The sequence below is a fragment of the Lygodium microphyllum genome, chromosome 8 (genome assembly GCF_053477565.2).
Source record: "Lygodium microphyllum isolate KBCC chromosome 8, Lygodium_microphyllum_v1.1.10, whole genome shotgun sequence".
Taxonomy (NCBI): Eukaryota; Viridiplantae; Streptophyta; class Polypodiopsida; order Schizaeales; family Lygodiaceae; genus Lygodium; species Lygodium microphyllum.
In genome coordinates, this window is record NC_141142.1 from 60535507 (window position 1) to 60558186 (window position 22680).

General features: G+C 39.8%; 1 protein-coding gene across 5 annotated transcripts in view; it reads right to left on the reverse strand.

Annotated features, from left to right (window-relative positions):
- The window catches only part of LOC148032359 (uncharacterized), a 32627-nt gene that overhangs the window by 2303 nt on the left and 7644 nt on the right, over positions 1 to 22680 (reverse strand). The window contains exon 4 of one of the 5 annotated variants that reach the window (XM_087683000.1): positions 547 to 625. The exons of 3 other annotated variants lie outside the window; for them this stretch is intronic. In XM_087683000.1, the coding sequence (XP_087539126.1) occupies positions 581 to 625 (45 nt within the window). In that variant the 3' untranslated portion in view covers positions 547 to 580. Of the gene's footprint in view, positions 1 to 546; positions 747 to 22680 lie in introns of those variants that run through there. One more of the 5 variants, XM_087683001.1, reaches the window with a different exon arrangement.

The following is a 22680-nucleotide window of genomic DNA, read 5'->3' on the forward strand; positions in this document are numbered from 1 at the left end:
GAATATATATGATGCTCAATCTAGTCTAGCAAACACACAATGCAAAGTGAATACTAACTTCCCCAAACTCCCATGTCCCTAAGGTTGCGGTAGAGAGTATCAGCTGGAGTGTTGTACTTTGACAGACCCCTAAATGCAGCAAAAAACCTCCAAAAGTACAATTGCAGCAGCAAACACAGATCTGGGGTTATCTGGATCAATGCGAGATGAAGTTGGACAGCACGAACAATGAGCACCAAGGTAGTCTAGAATAGGCATGTAATAGTTGTTGCAGCGAAATGCAAACTGCCATGATGAAGTGGCACATTGTACAAAAGGGCTGGATAGAAAATGCAGATCTGAATGATGATGTTAGTAGGTGAATTGGGTGGTTGGCCTCTATCGACTCCCAAGACAATACCATAGGACAAAAGCTAAGAATCTCTCTTGACAAAGTATTCCAATCAACACCATAGAAAACAAAATAAGGTCCCTTGTATCACTTTCCTTCCATTGAGAGCTCAATCCATCCTTTTAGCAATTCAAATTTTCATATTTGCACATTACCTTATTTTTAGGAGATGTAAACTCACTGCGGGGGCTACCACTGCAGAGTTGCGAGCATTGCTTCAGAGATTGCACAATTCTGGGTAACGACTTGCCTCTTTTAATTCCAAATTTGTATTCCAGCATAAAAATGCATATATTTCAATATATTCTTCCCTAATGAAGCTCTAAAAAGCTTTAGATCCGCAAAACTTCAAGAGCTACAAAATTTCAGATTATGCAAGTATTAAACATGGCCACGCGAGAAAGTCTTTCCATTCCCAAGACAACTTAAAATTTTATTACTTCCACCCCTATAAATTCTTTGAACTCTCCATTGACTCAAGTCATATATTCAGCCTTTGATAACAGTACATAATATTTGCAACATGCTAATCTCTTAAACACTAAAATTTTTGTTTCCCTTCTCTCACTAATGCGAAACCTCTAGCATATGACATACACCATTAACAACACAAAGAAAAACAACTTTTTCCCTATCTCTCTTATTGACAACAATACCTCAAACCAAAGTCTGCACTCACCATGTTTTCTATTGCAAGAGAAAAGAAAAGAGAAGCTAAAAGCAAACCCTACCTGTCATGGTCAAAGAACATACAAATTGTAGCAGCAAATTATGTTCCATGACTCCATCTTTAGCACATCACCATCAAGCTATGAATCCACAAAAGCCTCTATCGTCTATCTGCAAGTCTTTTTCTATCCACGTATTATTATTTCCCTCCTACTATGTTATTACACTCCCAAAAACGTCTCCTACATTTTTCCTCATTACTAAGGTCCCTCTCCCCTGCCAAGTGGCAAACAAAAACTCCATTCCACGTTCCAAATACCACACTGGGACTAAAAGCTCTATAACAAGACTACACTTTCTATGGCAAGAATACACTTCAAAAATTAAATAGCAATACATGTGACAAATACACAAGTTACCACTTGAGACTCCTATCCATTAGTATATCTCCTATTATGGATAATAGTATTCGTATTACTTGCCCAGTTTATCCACATGCGGTGACATGTCCATGGTTAGGCATTTTCACACACCAATGTCAACACTCGACAATAACAACACAAAGAAAGGAGATAATCTAGATGCAAGTCCCAGCTGGTAAATAACAGTAGACAACAACTCAAACTAAGATATCCTCCGTAGCTGAATGTGGACAGCAAAGACAAACACAAGCAATCTGTAAAATAGAACTGGGTTGAGCGATGGGCAACCTATCTATTTATAGAGGTGCACATTCTCCCAAATCAAGGTATGAAAAAATAATAATAATTGATTTTTTAAGCTGTATTAAAGAGCTAATCATTTTATAATGTATTTTTTAACTCAACAACCCCTCTCAAGCCCAAAACTACAACTAGGATTCATCTACATTAAGTAAATAACTCCTAGCATTAATTTACCACATATTGCTTTTTATCATGATTTAGGCTTTAGGCCGTCATTAGCTACTCAAAGATGTACCACTTTACACCCTAATGCTTTGTTGCCAAGAATGCCACATGTACACTATGCACCTCCCACATGTTGACAAGTCATACTCTATCCTCCATTCCAGTTGTGTGGAACATCCCCCTCCAAGACACTGTATCACCCTTCCCAATTACTCAAAAGCAAGGACCTCTCTTATAATGATGAGTCACCTCTTTCATTGAAAGAAACAAAGAAATCACATACACACTTGAGCCAATTCCACCCTCCCTAATTGATCCTAAACACATACCACAATCCTCCACCGATGATCAATCTCCTTCATTGAAAGAAAAAGCGAGTGATAAAGTCAAAACATCATAAAGACGCTTCTAGCATACTTGCCTAAATAGAAGTATTATACATTATGCCAAAAACTTCGCCACATAGATGACGATTGTCGCTCAAAGGCCAAGGGTCCTAGTGTTAGTTATTCTACCTTTGTGTGTGAATATACCTTAGTGCATGTAAGTTTAGGGCTAGGGTTCGATCCCTTGAGGCCTACAAAACAAGGCCCTAACCTATACTTCATAACTCTCTCTCTCTCTCTCTCTCTCTCTCTCTCTCTCTCTCTCTCTCTCTCTCCATGGAGATCCATTCACCATAGCTAGCTTGTTGCATTTGCGAGCTCCTTCATATCTAATCGTGGCATCAAAGAAATCTTTGCCACCATTCCCTTTAACACTTGTGCCCACAAGGTGACTGCTGCTCTGCATGTTGCCTAAAAGCTTTTTACTCCTATGTAACTAGCTATGTTGGTGTGTGAAAATGCTTAACCGTAGATATGTCACCTCATGCAAACAAACTGGACAAGTAGTGTCAATGCCATTTGTTTGAATTATCAATGCTTACCTACAACGGGAGTCATGTTAACGGATCCGAATCTTAAGTGGTAGCTCGCGTGTTTGCCACGTGGTTTTACTACTAAGTTTTTAAAGTGCATTCTTGCTATAAGAAAAGCAATCCTACTACAAGATTTACAATTCCACTACGGTATTTGCAACCGTAAGCAGATTTTTTTAAAAGTGTGTAGTGACATGTTTGCCACTTGGCAATGGAGAAGACCTTAGTAATAAGGAAAAATATAGGAAATGTTTTAAAGAAGATAATAACACAGCATGGAAAAAACATAGAAAGGCCATTTCTGGATTCAGAGCTTGATCACGATGTGGTAAAGATGAAGTCTTGAAATTCAATCCACTACTACAATTTCTCTATTCTCTGACTATGACAGCAAGGGTTTCTTTCAGCTTCTCTTTTATTTTCTCTTGTTGTAGAAAACACAGTGACTGCACACTTTTATTTGAGGTTTTGTTGTCAGCAAGAGAGACAACAAGAAAGTTGTTTTTCTTTGTGTTACTAATGGTATATGCCAATTATCCGATGTTTCTCATCAATGACAGAAGGAAAAACGAAAATCTCAATGGCTGAGGAATTGGTATGTTGCAAAAGTTATGTATTATTATCAAAGGCTCAATATACAACTCGATTCATCGGAGAATTCGAAGAATTTTCAACAATGGAAGTAATAAAATTACAGGTTTCTTTGGAAATGGAAAAAATTTCTCACATGGCAATGTTTAATCTGAAATTCTGCAACGACATTTTTTGCAACCGATCCTGAAGTTTTATAGTGCTTTGTCAAGGAAGGGCATGTTTATGTATATTCACGCTAGAATACAGATCTGGAATTAAAAGAGGCCATTTGCTATCCGCAGTCCTACAGTCTCGACGGCAATGCTCGTTACTCCGTAGCAACTATGTCTGCAATGGGTTTATAGCTACTAACATAAGGATATCTGTACATTTGAAATTTTGAAGTACTACAAGGCTAGATTGAGCTCTCAATGAAAAGAAAGTGATACCTTGTTTTGTTTTATGCAGTGTTGATTCGAAGACTTTATTAAGAGAGATTCTTAGCTTTTGTTCTATGATGTTGTCATGGGAGTTCGTAGAGGTAGACCACCCAATTCACCTACTATAAATTGGTGGCCCTGTTGAGGATCTCTCGCTGATCATATCAGTTGGAAAGTGTTAAGTTTGGAAATCAACCTGTACACAAACTCAAGCATAGCTGCAATTGGGTATGAAACCATTTCCAAGGGGGAAGCCAAGAAACATGGCCTTTTTTATAAACATTGTTAGGAAATGTTAAACACGATGATGATGATGATGATGATGATGACTCGTAAGGGCTTAAGATTTTGAATGAGAGACTGAAAGGTCTACTTTTTTAAGATTTTGTTTAGCTATTGGACTCTATCAATCTAGTATCTATTCTTGTCTTAAGAGTTGATTATTATATGCCTTTAGTCTCATTTATGAGATATTTATGATATATTATGATTCATTTTGGATTTTGACATTTTATCAGTTTGTTTTGGAATGAGAATTATGATTTTGCAACTTGACTCAATCCATATTAAACATGGCCTATTTACATGTTTATTTCAATTTTATTTATGTGATATGTATGAATCATAATGTTACAAGTTTGAACCATAGTATGGCTTAGCTTTGACATAAGTCAATAATGGATCATAGAGATGTAACGTATTATTCTCAATTGACTCTCATGTATTATCATTTGAGATCAATTGGCCTTTTTTTGTTAAGAGAGAATTCCATAGAGATTAAAACCTCTTTCCCTAGTTAAAACTATAAAAAATTACTATATAAAACACTATTGTTTCTTATTTTACCCCCCCTTCCCCCCTGAAAGAAACTTATAAAACACATTTCCGACGTTTCGTTTCTAGCTACCATGCTACTTAAAGATCTTAAAAGTAAAGAGGCTAATGTTACATATGGACAATTGCTACAAATGAGTTCATCCTTAAGAAGACAATAACATGTGCTTGTTAATATCAAAAAAGGAAGGACCAAAGCTAAGCATGTGGAAATTGTATACCTATCAAATGTGAAAGACATTATACCTATTATGGATACATGGGTATATGGAAAGAAAGTTAATCAAGTTTATGTAGATGGTGGTGCATAATTGGGTGTAATCATTGAAGAGAGAATGTTGTAAATACCTCTTAAAATAACACGGAAGTCAATATTTACGGTTAAAATGACTAACAGCTCAAAGGTAAAGTATTTGAAAATTATTAAAAACTTGAAGATTAATTTTGGAGGCTAGAGGCCATACTTAGACTTTCATATTATGCCTGCGAAGCTGACAACACTTAGAAACATGCCCAAATTTGCAAAAAAAGAAATCACAAAATTGTATAGAATTAACACATTATTACCAAATTTTTATATTAATTCTATACAAATGCGATCGCAATTATTGTCTTTGGAAGACGGTCCAACAATCCAGCAAAATTGAGCATAGTGCTCCAGGATTTGTCGTGGAAAACAAGGGGTTATTGCTAATTTTCGTAGAGATTATAAGTTACAAGGTAAGTTTGAGATGGGAAGAGAGATTAGAGCTCTTTTAGGGACGGTCACTAGTGCATTTAGGGAGTTGATACAAGTGTCTAAAGAATGATCTTGAGAGGACATAAGAAGTCTGGCCAAAAGAGCTCTCAATGCAAGTCCTATTTATCAAGCCGAACTAAGAAAATTGCATCTTGCTCATGAGTAAGAAGATTAATTGTAAAATATCTCTATCTTACCGTTTGACCATATTTTACATACACTACATGATTGGCATGTAAGTTGCTAAGTGAATGGGGATTTTAAGGTCTAGCCTTGATTGATTATGGAACAGTGGATAGGCTCAAGGAGGCACCAAAATATGCTCAGAAACCAAGCTGTAGAGTGGCATCTACAATGCCCGACCTTAACAAAATCTGTAGAAATTCTTGCTCTTCCATCCCAAACAAATACCCATATCCATCCATCAAGCACACAAAGGCTTTGCATCCTCACCATCTTCAAGCTCTCCCTCTTCCATTAGAACAAACAAGAATGCACAAAGGAAAAGAGATAAGAAAGTTGTGCCCAAAGAGAGAGAGAGAGAGAAAGCCGTGGAGAGGAAGAGATAAACGAAGAGAGAGGAAGTTATAACTTCTCTCAACCACTTTTTCCCACGACTTCTCAATCTTCCTTTTATTATTATCAAAATTATATTTTTACATTGCCATTTTGCTAAGGTTCAATGACTTTTCTATTAGAAGGAACATCTAGTTTTTTCTTTTCTTTTCAAATTGCATAGGTCATGACTCTATAGTGGTGAGTCATGCCACTTTTACATAATGTTTTTATGTTTAGGAGCATAAATATTACAAAGAAGGTAGCCAAATGCTAGGCATATGTCCATGTAGAGCCCTTTAGTGCCTTCTTTTTACACAAATCTTCAGTCTATCAAAGAGACTAAAATGAAATGAAATAAATTAAAAAAAGAAGGAGACGGTTGCAACAGGATGAAGGGGTGACGAGAGAGGGCGCGATCTTGCCGGAGTCAATCTGCAGGAGAGGGGCTGAGATGTAGATAGAGAAAGAGAGAGAGAGAGAGAGAGAGAGAGAGATGCAAGGTATAGCCAAGCTGTGGTGCTGCTTTTTGGCAATGGCGTGCTTGTTCCTAGACGATCAAGAAGGTAAAAAGCAGCCATTCTTTCACCCAATTATCCTTCAAGCAAGCCTTGGCGCAAGAGTGGCAAGACGAGAGAAGTTGAAGCATAGGCGAGAGGGAAAGATGGGGGGGGGGGGGGAGGAAGAGAGAGAGAGAGAGATGGAGGGCGCCTTCTTTGGCCCATTCGATTGGTAATTGGAGTAGAAAGAAGTCCAGGAAAGCAAAAAGAAGTCAATTCAATTAATAAATCTCCAAAATAATGTCAATTAATGTTCTTCTCTTCCATCACCATGACCTTCCTCTAATCATCACTATGGAGCTTCAACGTACTTGGGTCAACTGAGATTGCATGCCTATAGAAGAATTTTCCAGCTTCCATTTCTCAGCATCATGCAACCTTTTGAAGCCTGCATTTAGCCCTCCTATGTGCAAGCAACAGCTAGTTGTGCTCTTCCTAGTCCAAGCCGCCCTTCTATTGCTACATTTGCAGCCTTCTACTGTTGCCCTCATCATCAAGCATTATCCTCTCTAGACGCCTCAATTCCCTAACACACTCTAGTGATCAATGTTTACTATTTCCCTGACTTCGCACTCCGACTGGTGGTCACAACACTTAGGATCCGTCTTCGATGGACGTCACTCTCCGACACTGCATTGCTCTGCCCTTGGGCATTCTATACACTCTTACATTCATTTACAGTATTCATTCACTTCAGAGTTTCTTTTGTTCATCTCTATGTTTGAGTTTTGTGTTTTGTGTGTTGTATTTAGGGTTTGAGTTTTGCTTATCTCTATTTGAGTCTTCGTGTTTCAGTCTTGGTCGTACATGTTGTGTTTCCTCAGTGCAAACCCTAGCATATCTTCACATGGTATCAAAGCCAATGCTCTTCTAAAGAATATCATGTGGTGATTGTGAAGGCTAGTCTTTGTGCGAGACTCATGCACAACTGGATTCTAACTCATAATGTCTCATGCGCCTTCTTCTAAGGATCCTATGACGCCCTATCAGGCTTCTTCATCATTGGAGGCACTGAGAAGGCATTATGATCTCGAAGAGGAAGTATACACACCTTCACCTTTACTATCTTCTTCTTCACGTTTAAGTCATCTTACAGATGAAGAGTTTGAGGAGTATTTCTGTATCACGCACAATCAAGTTTATATCCCTCCAACAAGTATTATTTCGTCTAGACTGATTGGTGAGACTAACCATCTCTCTGACCTTAGAAGGACCACGACATCCTTCACAATCGGGCCTTATGTCACATTCATATAACCCTTTTGAGTCGTATAAGCCAAAACCCTCTCATGTTTCTTCATTTGTTATGTAGGATACATATGATTTTCAATATGTTAACTTTAATAGAGGAGACTCTTGAAGAAGACACCCTTCATTAGGTATATCTCTGCCATCTGTTTCATTTGAGCATGCAAATCACACTTCTCAACTCCCTCCCATCCCACCACTATCTTCTCCACATTTTGATCTACTCACATCTTCATTCCACAACCTCGGATTACACTCCACTTCTGCTCAAAGCACACTAGGGGTTGGATCTTCCAACTCTGCTGCTAGCACTTTCTCTTTCCCCATTCCACCATCTACCTACCCTCCATTCACTCCACCTCTTGATGCATCATTAGGGGGAATGCTACCCTTTAATATTGTACCTTCCACATACCCCCCCATTACCACATCCTTCTACTCTGGCACAGCTGTAATGGACATCCCCCTCACTCCCCCCGAACACTTACAACCCCCCCACACAACCTTTCAAACACATGGCTATCCATCCTCTGCTTACGGACTATCGGCACATATCGCTTGGGTCATTCCTACATAGGGATTTCCATCCTCTGCTTATGAACTATCGTCACACATCACTTGGGTAATTCCTACACAAGGATTTCCATCCTCTGCTCCGCATGTCCCTATTCCTCCACCCTGGGCTCCTCAAGTGGTTACCATGCCCATACCTAGGATGCCCATGCCTATCTTTGGGGCCATTGCACACACTTCTTGTATGCAAGGTGGACACTCTAGGATTGCTTTCCAAGTGTACTCCACTTCCCCATCTTATCCTCCTTATCCACCCTACCCCCATTACACACCTTCTCTATCTCCTAGCACTACCGCTTCTATTGCGATAACCAAGACTGCCTTCACAAATAAGACTCATTTTAATGGGTCAAATTTCACCACTTGATCTAACTTCATGCAACAAGTGTCTGAATCTCAAGGACTTTGGAACCTCGTCGTTGATACCAGACCCTCGATTAGCTCACCATAATCACATCCGTCAATAGAGCGCCCATAATGCCATAACCAATATTTAGTTAATGCAAGGGTTGCTTCTTGAGTTGCACTCTTAATTATAGCATTTTCCCCTCACATCTAAGCGTTCGAGTCATTTGATTAAGCGCTGGAGTCATTTGATTGACCACTATGCAGCTCAAGATCACACTCGACATATCAATCTTGATTTTGAGCTTTATGAGTTTTCCATCAAGGAAGGGGATGATCTGAAAGTCAAGTTAAATGAGTATCAGTGGTTACTCGCCAAGTTTGCCACTGCTGGCTCCCCAAAGTCAAAGAACGATGAGGTCATGTTCTTCTTAAACAAGTTGCCCTACAAATACTTCCATTTTCTCCAACACGTTATCTCACTTCTTAGATTGCCGACTTTCTATAAGTTTGAGTGCGAGTTCTTGCATTACACAAGGCTATACAATCGAGTCCACAAAAAGTCCTCCACACACATCCATTCAAAGAGACGAGGGTTGGTTGCCTCTTCCTTGGCAAGGTAAACCACCACTGGCAAGAACTCGCAAGATACAAAGGCTGCATACTGTCATGAGGACATGTATTTTTGAAACCTCACTTAGCATATGGATTAATTTTTAATCACATGATTAAGTAAATGTTGCACATGTGAGATGCAACTGGGGTTAAAGTAAATTTACGACCCCAAGACCCGAAGAAATCACGAGATGTCAAAGGCAAAAGTTGCTATAAGTTATGCCACACAGGTACTTGGTGGTATATGGTGCCAATTGTTGGCCTAGATGCATTTGGCCATAAGTGTCAACCCGTGACACTAGAGAAGTGGCATTTAATGGTACCTAATGCCAATATATTGATAAAAGGTGGCGCAGAGACACTCGGGAATGGAAGTTGCCTAGCCAATTTAATTACTGGCCAATCAGATTATTTTTCAAGGTACAAAAATAATTATTAGATTAATTTTTTATATTTTTAAGGTTGAAAATTAATATTTAGTTATGGAAAATGCTGGAAAAACCATTTGGAAAAGCTACCACTTGTGAAAAATGCCCATGCAAGACTGAAAAACGTCTTTAGAGGCTGGATAGAGACATTTCTATAAATTCAGTCTGCAAGAGAGAGGGAGCAGAGGCTACTGGTCTAATTTGCAGCCATTAGAGGACCTTCTAAGGCTGTTGTGGCAGGGCAACAGCTACACTTGAATGATTTTTTTCATTCTTTACGGCAAAACTCTGAATTTTCTCTCCCTACAGCTTTCCCTCTCATCTCCCAGTCATTTCACAGTCTTGTTCCAACTATCTCAACATTTGGACCCTTGGAGGCTGAGAAATTGCAAATTTCTCTACTGTAAACCCTAATTTACAGCAGAAATTAGGGTTTAGCAACAGCCTTGGGAAGCGAGTCAAAAATTGGAAGCTCCAAGACTTGGATTCAACAAGGCTGAAGGTGAATTTCAACTGAATTCAGGTGGAGGACTAGCCAGCCATTGAATTTGGGGGATTTCCATCGTCTATGAAGTGGATGAAGGCCAATTGAGTGTCCGAATCAAGGGGCAAAATAGATTGAAGACTTATTAGTCACTTTGGACAACAAAGGGAGTTAAAATGCCGAAAGGGATTGGGAGAATCCCATTGTAAGTCAACTTTTTCTTCAATAAAGCTAAAGAAATACCGAAAGGGGCGCCAATTTTGGGGCCAATCGGATGTGCATTGTCTAAGATTAGTAGGTAAATTTGTATTTTCAGATTTGCATTTATTGTTTGCTGTTGTAATTAAGTTGTAATCAAGGATTTACTACCCTATCCGAGGAGGAAGGCTAGTTTCATGCACACACTCCCAGAGGTTGGGCCATGTGAACGAGAAGCGTCATACCAAGGCCCAAGGTCTTCCAACTTCTCGTCCAAGGCCCAAGGTCTTCCTCCTAGAAAACCACTGTAGACTATTACGACTATCTCCACTCTGGCTAGCCACCACTCCAGTGGGGCTATGCGTCCCGCTCCTACATCATTTGCTCCATCTGTCCCAGCGGCTATTGGATATGTGGCACACGAACAATCTTAGCAACTTATCTCCTTTACTACTTTTGAAGGATTAGCTAATTGGTCTACTAGAGACTCACATATTGCACTTTACACATCCATTCCTAGGGTATCTACTGCACCTTCTAGGACCACTTCACCACCTCACCGTATACGATGGTGGCCACACACTTAGCCTTTCCCTTTTTTAGACTTCCGTTGCATACTTATATACTCATTGCATTGCACTTAGCTTTGCTTTCTTTTATTTTTAGTTTTGTTTTTTAGCGCATCTCACAACTCACCTCTGTGCTTACAGATTTTGATCTCTTTTGTAGGGTTTTGTATTTCAGTGTAGGGTTAATGTACATGCTTGCATCAATCCTTCTTGAGTTGGAGATAGGATATACATGTCATTCCTTTCATGGTTCCATCTACTTGGACTTTTGCTCTTCTACCAACAAGAGGCTTCTCCTCCCCCAGCAAATCATGCAACACCCCTTAATGCTCTCATGGTGTGAAAGAGGACATGATTGAAGCTCAGCACAAAAAACCAGTAGACAGTGTGAGAGTGAAGCACGACACCCAATACAATAGCTAAAAGAGTGTAAACTAAAAGTACAAGGTACAACTCTTAAACCTTAGGGTTGTAGGGGGTGTTCACACGCGAACACGGTAAGTGCCCGTAAGTGTGTGTCATAAGCACATACGAAATAATACCATAAGTCTGAGGGAAAAACCTCTCCTACCGAGAGTAAAAAGTGCCCCTGTGTCCCACTGATCACCAACACTCCTATGTGAGCGTAGGCATAAGTGAGGCGTGAGTGGAATACCCAACAAACCCACTTGGAGTAAAGAGTGATCAAGAGTACAAGGATCATCTGCCACCAAAGGAGGTCAAATTTAAAGCATAGCAAAATGCTTTAAATTTTTCACGAGAAAGAGCTTTGATGAAGATGTCTGCCACATTACTGGTGGTAGGACAATAGACAAGGCTGATATCACCTGAATGTAACCTCTCTCTAACAAAGTGATAATGTATCTCAATGTGTTTCGTGCATGCATGAAACACTGGGTTCCGTGCCACTGCAATGGCACTCTGACTGTCAGTGAACAAAGGAGTAGGCTCCCTAACAGATACATCCAAATCAACTAGCGAGCATCTAATCCATACGCATTCAACTGTGGTAGTGAAAGCTGCCTTGTATTCAGCTTTACATGACGATGTGGCAACAGTGGACTGTTTCTTACTAAGCCAAGATATGCAAGACGAGCCAAGAAAGAAACAATTGCCACTAGTGCAGTGACGTGAATCATAATCACTAGCCCAATCAGAATCACTGTAACCATGTAACTGCAGTGATTTCCCTTTGCATAAAGCAATCCAAGAGATCTAGTACCCTGCAAGTAACGGAAGACACACTTAACAGCTTGCCAATGTGACATGCGTGGCTAATGCATATATCTGCTCAAGGTTGAGACTGCAAACCGTATGTCCGGCCTAGTGTTGCATAAGTAAATAAGATATCCAACTACTGGGGCATATGTGTGTATATCAAACAAATCATTGTCATCATGTAATGACAGCTTAAGTCTAGGTTCCATTGGTGTACAGACTGGCTTGCAATCCTGTAAGCCAAACTTCTCAAGAAGTTTACCAATGTATCTTGACTGTGATAACCCAATACCTCTAGCATCATGTATGAACTGAATGCCCAAGTAATAATGCAAAGACCCCAAGTCTGACATGTCAAAAGTTTGCTGCAAATTTTGTTTAAATGGTGAAATCTGATCAGCATGTGTCCCTGTAAGCAAGAGATCATCAACATAAAGACAAATGATCAACATGGATCCCCCCTTTTTACATACGTAAAGGGTAGACTCATATGAGCTATTTATGAACCCTTGGCTAAGCAAGAAAGCATCTATCTTTGTATACCAAGCTCTAGGAGCTTGTTTCAAACCATACAAAGCTTTTTTCAGCTTGCAAACCAAGTGTTCCAAGCCCTCAACTTCAAAACCAATGGGCTACTGTACATATACTTCCTCATGAAGTTTCCCATGTAAAAATGCAGTTTTAGTATCCAACTGATGCACAGTCCATCCATAATGAGCAGCCAAAGCAACCATAGATTTGATGGTCGTCATACGGGAAGTAAGAGTAATGTCTCCTCATAATCAATGCCTTTTTTCTCTGCATAGCCTTTAGCTACAAGTCTTGCCTTATATTTGTCAATGGATCCATCTGCACTCTGTTTCAGCTTGTAGACCCATTTTGTTCCAATGGCTTTCTTCCCAAATGGCAAAGACACCAAATCCCATGTTTGATTCTTAGTGATAGAATCCAATTCAGCTTTCATTGCTGCCATCCAATGCACAGTCTGTTGTGCATCCTCAAAACATTCAAGCTCCTCATCACCAAGGGTGCTTGCCACCATAACAAACTCCATGGTATGTGCAGTATCATGTGTATGAGCTTGCCTTCTAGTACGACCAGCCATGGGTGCATCCAAATGACTATCTTTCATAGTCTGTAAATAACATCTAGGCATTTGTCTTGCTTCCTGACTGTGCATAAGCTCTTGCTGAATTTTAGTTTCAGCACTTCGCTGAATATTCAGATCAACCAATGGCTGATTTTCTGCATTTTCCAAAGTAGTAGCTGGCTGAACATTGAGTTAACTTGCTAAAACTCCAGTTGAATTACCCAATGTAATGGGCAGCAACCCTTCAAATACATCACGGGCAGCCTGATATGTGTCTAAACTAGCCAAGGACAATTCTGATTTTTCATCAAATAGTACATCCCTACTAACAAACACCTTTTTAGAAACAGGATCATAGAGTGTAGCCTTTGCTCTCACTACTATATCCCACAAAAATGCATTTAACAGCCTTGTTATCCAACTTTTTTCTGAGTACCTTTGGAATATGTGCATATGCAAGGCACCCAAAGGTACGAAAGTGTCCAACAGAAGGTTTCCGGCTGTTCCAAGCCTCAAAAGGTGTAATTTTCTTCAATGCTTTGGTGGGGCATCTGTTCAAAACATGGCAAGCATACATGACGGCTTCCATCCAAAAACTGCGAGGCAAGCTCTTTGCCTTCAGCATACATCTAGCCATCTCCATGAGTGACCGATTCTTCATCTTTGCAACCCCATTCTGTTGTGGAGTATAAACATTAGTGTACTGATGGATAATGCCCTTCTGCTTCAAAAAAGATGCAGCATGGAGGACATGTATTCCCCCCCTCGGTCCGAACGGAGAGTCTTAATTTTACAACCAGACTAGTTTTCAACAAGTGCAATAAAAGCCAAGAATGCATCATACACTTCTAACTTTTTGACCAAAGAGTAGACCCAGCAAAATCGAGTAAAGTCATCAATAAAAGTTACAAAATAGTAACATCCTCCCAATGACTTTGTCTGCATAGGCCCACATACATCTAAATGCACTAACTGCAAACTAGTTGTTACTCTAAAAGCAACATCACGGGGAAATGAAAAACAATGCATTTTCCCCAAAATACATCCTTCGCACAAGTGCTCAGCACGTCTCTCCAGTAGAGGTAATCCATCTAGCATCTGCATATGCTATAAGAGCATCAAGCTGCCAAAGTTCGCATGCCCCATCCTCGCATGCCATAACTCTGCTTGTATCATAGCAAGAGTAAGAGTGGAGGTCAAATACGCTGACTGATCAACTGAAAGAGCATCCAACTCATATAACCCATGACATAAAGTACCTGTCAAGACTAAAATCATGTGTTCTTTGTCTCTCACCATGCATTTGTCATCATCACATGTGACCTGCAATCCACAACGTGCCAAAGAAAAGATAGAGAGCAAATTCTTCTTTATGCCTAACACAAATAAAGCATCCTGTAGGCGGAGAATAGAGCCATCAATGGCTATGAGCACAATCTCTCCAATACCTCGAACAAGGTATGATGCATTGTTGGCACATTGTACAGACTTGCCAACTGAAGCAGCACTAACAGAAGCAAATAAATCTCTGCGAGATGTAATATGCCTAGACGCACTACTGTCAAAAAACCAAGTGCATACATCCTCAGTAGAGCTATATGCTCAATCTGCCCAAGAGGTGTCATAACTGCATGTGTAAAAACAATGGTCCATGTTTGCAACAAAGAACGCGGACTCAGTAACAGTGGAAGGAGCATCAGAAACAGACATTCCTGACTTCTTTTTCTTCTCTTTGGCAATGTGCTTTCTACACTCAGTGATGTAGTGGCTAACTTCTTGCAATAATGACATTTGCCCTTTTTGGCTTACGTGACCCCTTGTTTTTTGTTTGCCTGTGATGTGCCAGAAGTCCCAAAACAGTGCGGAGCATTCTTCACTGTGCCAGAAGTCCCAAAACTGTGCGCAGCATTCTTCACTCTGCTAGAAGTCCCAAAACTGTGCGGAGCATTCTTCACTTGGCTGTCTTTGCCCTTCTGTCTAGCCATGAAAGCCTACTCAAAGGCTATAGCATCTACACCACTATTCCTCCGTGTTTGCTCCTCCTCTAGAAGCAAACTGACTAATTGAAGAAAAGTGTTTGGCTGCACGGCAATCCTCATGGTGGTCAAGTTGGGGTTATTACTCAATGACATAACCAATGCTTCCCATGAATCGAACAAGGTCATGAGCAAGAAGATAGCCCTCAATTTAGGGTCAAAAGATGGCAAACATGCATCCTGTAAACTAACTCAAAATACTAGTAAGAGCATTTAAATGCTCTGAGGCAGGCTTAGACTCATCAAGCTTCAAGTTGACCAACTTCCGCATTAGATGTACCTGATTGACAGGAGTTGTATTCTCATAAGTAGCCTTGAGTTTCTCCCAAACTACATAGGCAATATCAAGTCCCTTTATATCAACCAAGATATCATCTGTGGCGGCTATTTTAATGTAAGTAATAGCCTTTTTATTCATTTTAACCCAATCCTCATTTGACAAAGCAATAGGCTTATGTTCTTCTAAAGCATCATCACAATCCTTTAGAAAGAGTATACCTTACATACGATCTTTCCAAAGATCAAAACCATTGCCATCGAATTTACGAATCTCAAAGAGATTCTTTGTGTCAAATGCAGATGCACTGCCAGCCATCTTCAGCAATACACAACTGCAATAAGGGGTTGAATGCTTTCAGCCAATAGCAAGGTTGCTGAATTGTAACAGCAAGTATACACTCTTATACTTCCAAGGTGTCCAAGAAACAAATGTTTAGCTACAATTTCGGTCTCAAGTACTGATTACAGCATATACATGAATCAAAACTGATACATTTGCATTAAAGACATCTCCCACTTCAGTAATACATCACCATAATACCTAAATGCAATGACCCAAATGCTGTATTTACCACTGTTTCACTGCATAGTGAGTATTCAACAATACATATACCAAGAGAAGCTGCCCTTTTTCAACATTTGAAGCATCCAAATCTCAAAAACTCCCACTCAGCAGTGAATCTGCTGTAAATTTCACTATCCAGTCTCAGTAAATCTGCTTCAATTGCATCAATATATTTTCCCAAGCATCAAGTATGGGTAGATGTTGCAGAAATTTCATGAATTCTGCAAAAGCCCCAATTTTTGGGGTCCAAGAGTACACAAATTTCCAAGAAATTGGCTCAACCAAGAGAAAATTTCACTTGCATCTGAAAATCCCCAAAATTTCCAAGACCCATATAATCAATGTCTGCAATTTATGGATCAAGAATCACTGAGACTTGTGTCCGGCACCAAATTTGGGAAAAGTCCCAAATTTTAAGAAGCGAATTTGCACAAATTTACGATTTGTGCTTATGCATGTAAATGCCCGAAAGGGGAGAAATAAAAAAACTGAAATTTTTTCAGATTTGCCGTGGGCCATTGACCCGCTTGCCACGCACGCCTCCTCTAGTCGCCCAACACGCATGCCTCCTATCGCATGTGTGCTGGTAGTCATGAGTACTTTTAACCTTCTACGTGCTCCCCGATACGCATGCCTCCAGTCGTTTCCTGTCGTTGGTACTGCACCTCCAATCGTTTCCTATCGCTGGTCCGGGTTGTGAGCAGGTCCCGTCTGACCTACCCGTCGACCTACCGTCTGACACCTGCGTTGGTTGCCTACATGTCGCTTGGGCCGTTCGCCTCTCACAAAGCTGTCGACTGCCCAACTACGATTATTGCCTACTCCTCAACAGCCCGTCTAGTCCATCGGTCTCAATGACGACTGCACTGTCTCAATGACTGCCGCCTTGCACCATGTTGCTCTGATACAAGTTTGTAGAGTTGAAGCGGAAGTAGAGAGAGAGAGAGAGAGAGAGAGAGAGAGAGAGACAGAGAGCAGAGAGAGCAAGCACATTAGTCGAGGTGCTCAATAGTACTGAACAGTGAGAAAGCGTGAGAGTGAGTCGACTGATAGGTGTGTATCAATGTGGTATACACAAAGAATGAAAGAATGTATTTATACTTAGGGTACGGTACACTTACACCCGCCAGGGGTAGTTTGTAAGCTGAAACGCAACTTATATGGGCTGAAGCAAGCCCCTAGACACTGGTATAAAAAGTTTGATACTTTCACGCTCAGCCATGGATTTAAACACAGACATAAATTCACTGCTTAGACACTAAAAAGGCTGATGATGAAAGCCTTATTGTACTGGTCTTGTATGTGGATGACATGCTAATTGCAAGAAAGTATAAGGGTACTTTGAATACTCTTAAAGCGCAACTGAGTTCGGCCTTCTCAATGAAAGATTTGGGGGTAGTTGAGCACATTTTGGGCATGCGCATTAAAAGAGAGAGAGGGCAACAGTTCTTGTTTCTCTCACAGGACAAGTACATCAACAAAGTACTTGATAGGTTTAATATGGCTGATGCTAAGCCTCTTGGTATGCCTTTATCGCCACATACAAAGCTTAGCAAAGCTAACTGCCCAAAGGATGATGCAGCTGCTAGTGCTATGAAGGGCACACCTTATACATCAACTTGTGGTTCTTTGATGTATGCCATGATTGCAACTCACCCTAACATTGCTCATGCAATGGGAGTTATTAGTAGATTCATATCTAATCTTGGCAAGCCGATTGGGAAGTAGTGAAATCTATCTTTAGATACTAAAAAGCTACACAAGAGAAGTGTATATGCTAGGGAAAGGATACACTAGAGTTGCAAGGATTTTGTGATTCGAACATGGCAGGAGATCTTGACACTAGAAAATCTACCAATGGGTATGTCTTTACTTTGGCTGGTGGGGCTATTTCTTAGTATTCAAGGTTGCAAAAAATTATGGCACTAAGTAATAAAGAGGCTGAATATTCTCAGCCACAAAAGCTTCTAAGGAAGCTATTTGGCTTGGCCGTTTGGTCAAGGACTTTGGTCTTTCTTTACGTATTTTAGTGCTTGTTGTGATAGCCAAAATGAAGTATGTCTGGCTAAGAATGCTATGTTTCATGCACATACCAAACACAAAGATGTCCGGTACCACTTCATTTGCCAAGTCTTGGATGATGGTCTTGTCACACTGACTAAGGTCAAAACCCAAGATAACCCTATAGATGTTCTCACTAAGAGTCTTGTAAAGACTCAGCATGAGCATTGCATCCGGTTAGGAGTTGGCTGGCTTAAAGGTACCACTTTGGGCCTTTAAGTAGAAGGTTGTTGGGTGTGAAGTTCCTTAATCTCCGTGCATAAACTTATACAAGTGTGAACACACCCTTATTTGTACCCTAACATATAAATATATTTTATTCTTTGTGTACCGTGACTTGCTAGTACACTCATCTTGGGATTCTCTCACTCTTACTCTCAACACTACTCCTGCTCCATTTCTAACTCGCATACCATTGCACGCTCATCCCAACAAAATCTAGCATATTGGCAAGGAAATTAACACTAGAGCTCATGAGTTGGCTGAAAATGCTCTTTCAAATGCTGAAATCTTTGGCTGATAAGTGTAAAAGATATGCAATTGTTAGAAAGGCCAAGCCGTGCACGCTTATAGACAACCAACTGTATATGAGGGCAACTCATAATGTACTGAGAAGACTATTGGACAATTCTAAAATTCCTCCTTGTCTATCTTCTTCTCATGAAAAAGGATGTGGAAATCACTTTGGATTTGAGCTAACCAAAAGAAAAATCTTGTTAGCAGGACTTACTTGGCCTAGCTTCATGCTCATTGGTGTAAAAGTTGCCGTGCTTGTTAGTCATTCACTAAAAGGGTGTTGATTCCGAAACCTACTAAGGCTATTGTTGCCTATGGGCCATTTGAGAAATGGGGTTTGGATTTCATTGGACTTTTGCCTAGTACTCAAACAAAAAAGTCCTATATCCTTATTGCAATTGATTACATGACCAAATGGCTTGAAGCAAAAGCTACTCACAAATGTAAGAAAAAAAATGTAGTCTAATTTTTTATGGAGGATGTATACTACAGGTTTAGGATACCATTGGAAATAGTGATAGATAGGGATCCCGGTTTCAAGAATAAGCTAGTTCAAGAATTGACAAAGAAGTCATATCCGAAACATAAGTTTACTACCTCTTACTACCCTCAATGCAGTGGTCTAATAGAATCATTTGATGGGACTTTGCAAAAGATTCTCTTTAAACTGGTGAAAGACCATCCCAAGGATTGGAACAAGTATCTAAATCAAGCTTTATATGCTTGTAGGACAATTCAAAAGACGAGTACAGATTTTACTCTTGTTCATTTAGTTTATGGTTAGGAAGCTATAATGCCTATAAATGTTGTGTTTCCCACAATGGAGTTTATAAAAAGATGTTTGTTGGATCAATTAAGGTCGGAAGTTAACTGAGGACTAAAATTGCATACGCTATAGTTGGATAGGATGAAAGGAATAGATTGTTATGAGAAACACAATAGTCTAGATTCTACTTCTCAATCTAAATTTCAAGCCAGATGGGAAGGACCCTTTACGATCAAGAAGAAGTTTAAAAATGGTACTTGTTTGTTACAAGATCTAGATGGAACACTTCATAAAAGCAAGATCAATGGGTCTCATCTCAAGAAATATATTTGTAGAATCATGTAAATACAAATGATGTAAGTAGTGTATATACAAGCCACAGAGTAGATTGTTGTAGTTAGCCATTTTGGACAATCTTAGTATTTTGAAATTTGGTGTTAATCAGAAGGTTAGGAATGATGGACAGCATGCTCAAAGTGTACTTTCACACCTAATGAGGATCCCTACCAAGTTTGGTAGCCAACTGAGCATATGGGAGATATGCACTCTGGAAGTTTAATGTATGTAGTAGATTACATACAGAAATGCGGGACTACAAACCGTGCAAAGGTTTTTTGGGGTTGAAATCTTTGGAATTTAACTCTAATATCTTCTGACAGAAGTTGTAGTTTGGAACTGGAGCTATAATTTTCCTTCAAAAAGCTCAATGATCCGAGTTACAAATCAGAAGCTATGGGTAGTTTTATGTCTAGGTATCTTGTTTGACAAGATTTGGAAAGTCAAAGCATGTCTTTGTCAAATGTGGTTTGGATTTTCAAATAAAGGTTTGTTCACACTTTTTATTCCAAACCAAGGGATAGGCTAATCATGGTGTGTGGAAATGCTTAACCATGGACATTACACCACATGCAAACAACATGGACAAGTAATGTAAATGTCATTTGTTAACTTTTCAATGCTTACCCACAATGCGAATCATGTTAACAGATGGGAATCTTAAGTGGTAACTCGCATATTTGCCACGTGATTTTACCACTTACTTTTTGAAGTACATTTCTACTGTAGGAAGAGTGGCCTTGCTACAAGATTTGCAGTCCCGCTATGGTATTTGCAACCACCAACGGAATTTTTGAAGTGTTTAGTGGCATGTCTGCCACTTGGCATGGAAGAATGATCTTAGTAATAAGGAAAAACATGGGATCTGCTTTGGAGAAGCTAATAGCACAGTGTGGCGGGGAAAAAAAACCTAAAGAGAGGATAAGAGGCCTTTGTGGATTTAAAGCTTGATGGCAATGTGATAATAATGAAGCCTAGGAATTAGATCCATTGCTACAATTTCTTTGTTCTCTAACTATGACAATGAGAGTTTACTTTCAGCTTCTCTTTTCTTTTCTCCTACTATAGGAAACACAATGAGTACAATCTTTTGTTAGACGTATTGTTAGCAAGAAGATAACAGGAAAGTTGTTTCGCTTTGTGTTGTTGATAGTATATGATACATGTCAGAGGTTTCTCATTAATGGGAGAAGGAAAAACAAAAATTTTAGTGTTTGAGGGATTCGTATGTTACGAAGGTTATGTACTGTTATCAAAGGTTCAATATACAACTCGATTCAATGGAGAATTCGAAGAATTTACAGCACACAAGTAATAAAATTCCAAGTTTATTTGGGAATGAAAAGACTTTCTCACGTGGCCATGTTTAAAACTCACATATTGTGGAATATTACAATGGCAATTCCCACAGGTTTACATCTCCTAAAAATAAGGAAATCTATAAATCTGAAAATTTCAACTGCTCCATAGCAACAATACCTTCAAAAGGTTTATAGCTAGAAAAAATAAGAAAATTTGTAAATCTGAAAATTTGAACTACTTAAAGGCTAGATTGAGCTCTCAATGCAAAGAAAGTGATACAAGAGACCTTGTTTTGTTTTCTATGGTATTGATTCGAATACTTTGTTAAGAGATTCTTGGCTTTTGTGTTGTGGTGTTGTCTTGGGAGTCAATAAAGGCCAACCACCCAATTCACCTACCAACGTCTTCACCCTACCCGTGCTCGTCTACAGCTCTACCTTGTGCATAACTCCACAACACAACAGTTCACTAATGCTCAACAATCCCCATATGCCCCAACAATCTACTTCGAACCACTTATTTGTCCCAACTAATGTCTACCAAGTTAGTTTCTTAGCACTTACTACCTGTCTAATGTGCACCACATGTTGCACATCTGGTGAACAGACCTACCCACATCATCCATCCTACATGGCACCCTACCCACCGACCTAGTCACCATGTCCTGTCCCCTTGTGCTTTGCAATGACTTCCACCTCCACATGCGCGACATACCACCATATCTACCTGCTTCTCGTTGACATGGGACATTATCCCGAGCCCAACCACCTCTTGTCACTAGCCCATTGCCTTGCCCCACCTCACCTTTAGTGATGATTTCAAGTATTAAGCCTTCAATTTTCTACCATTGGACTCAAGGTGGCCGGTAAACCCTAATTTTTGTTGTAACTTAGGGTTTATAGCAGCAAATGCTCTCTTCTCCACCTTCTATGGGTGAGATTCGCTGTAAATGGCTAAAAACTGCTGACAATTTTCTTATAGAGTAGAGAGAAATTTCTATTTTCTATCACAAGAAAGTATTAGAACCAGCTACTATCTACTATGAAGTGTCTAGCAGCTTGGAGGTTGTAGATGGATGTCACCCAGCCCCAAATGAAATCTTCAACAGCCTATAGGTGTGAGGTTCATCTATTCGAGCTAACCATAAAGGGTCACATCTATTGGAGCTGACCATAAAGGGTCAACTTCAACCGCCTATAGGTGTGAGCTTCATTTGTTCGAGCTAACCATAAAGGGTCACAACTATTGGAGCTGACCATAAAGGGTCACGACATGCATAGTGGTGTGAGAGTGTGCAACAAAAGTGAAACATAAACACACAGAGAGAATGGAAGAGAAAGATTGCAATAATAGAAGAGAATGAAATAACAAAATCCGCACTAAACTCCAAAAGAATGTTGGCTAAAAGATAGACTGATCAATCTCTACATGCAGCCCAAGATATCAATGAGGGCACCAGATCAAGGAAATGATAGAAGGCA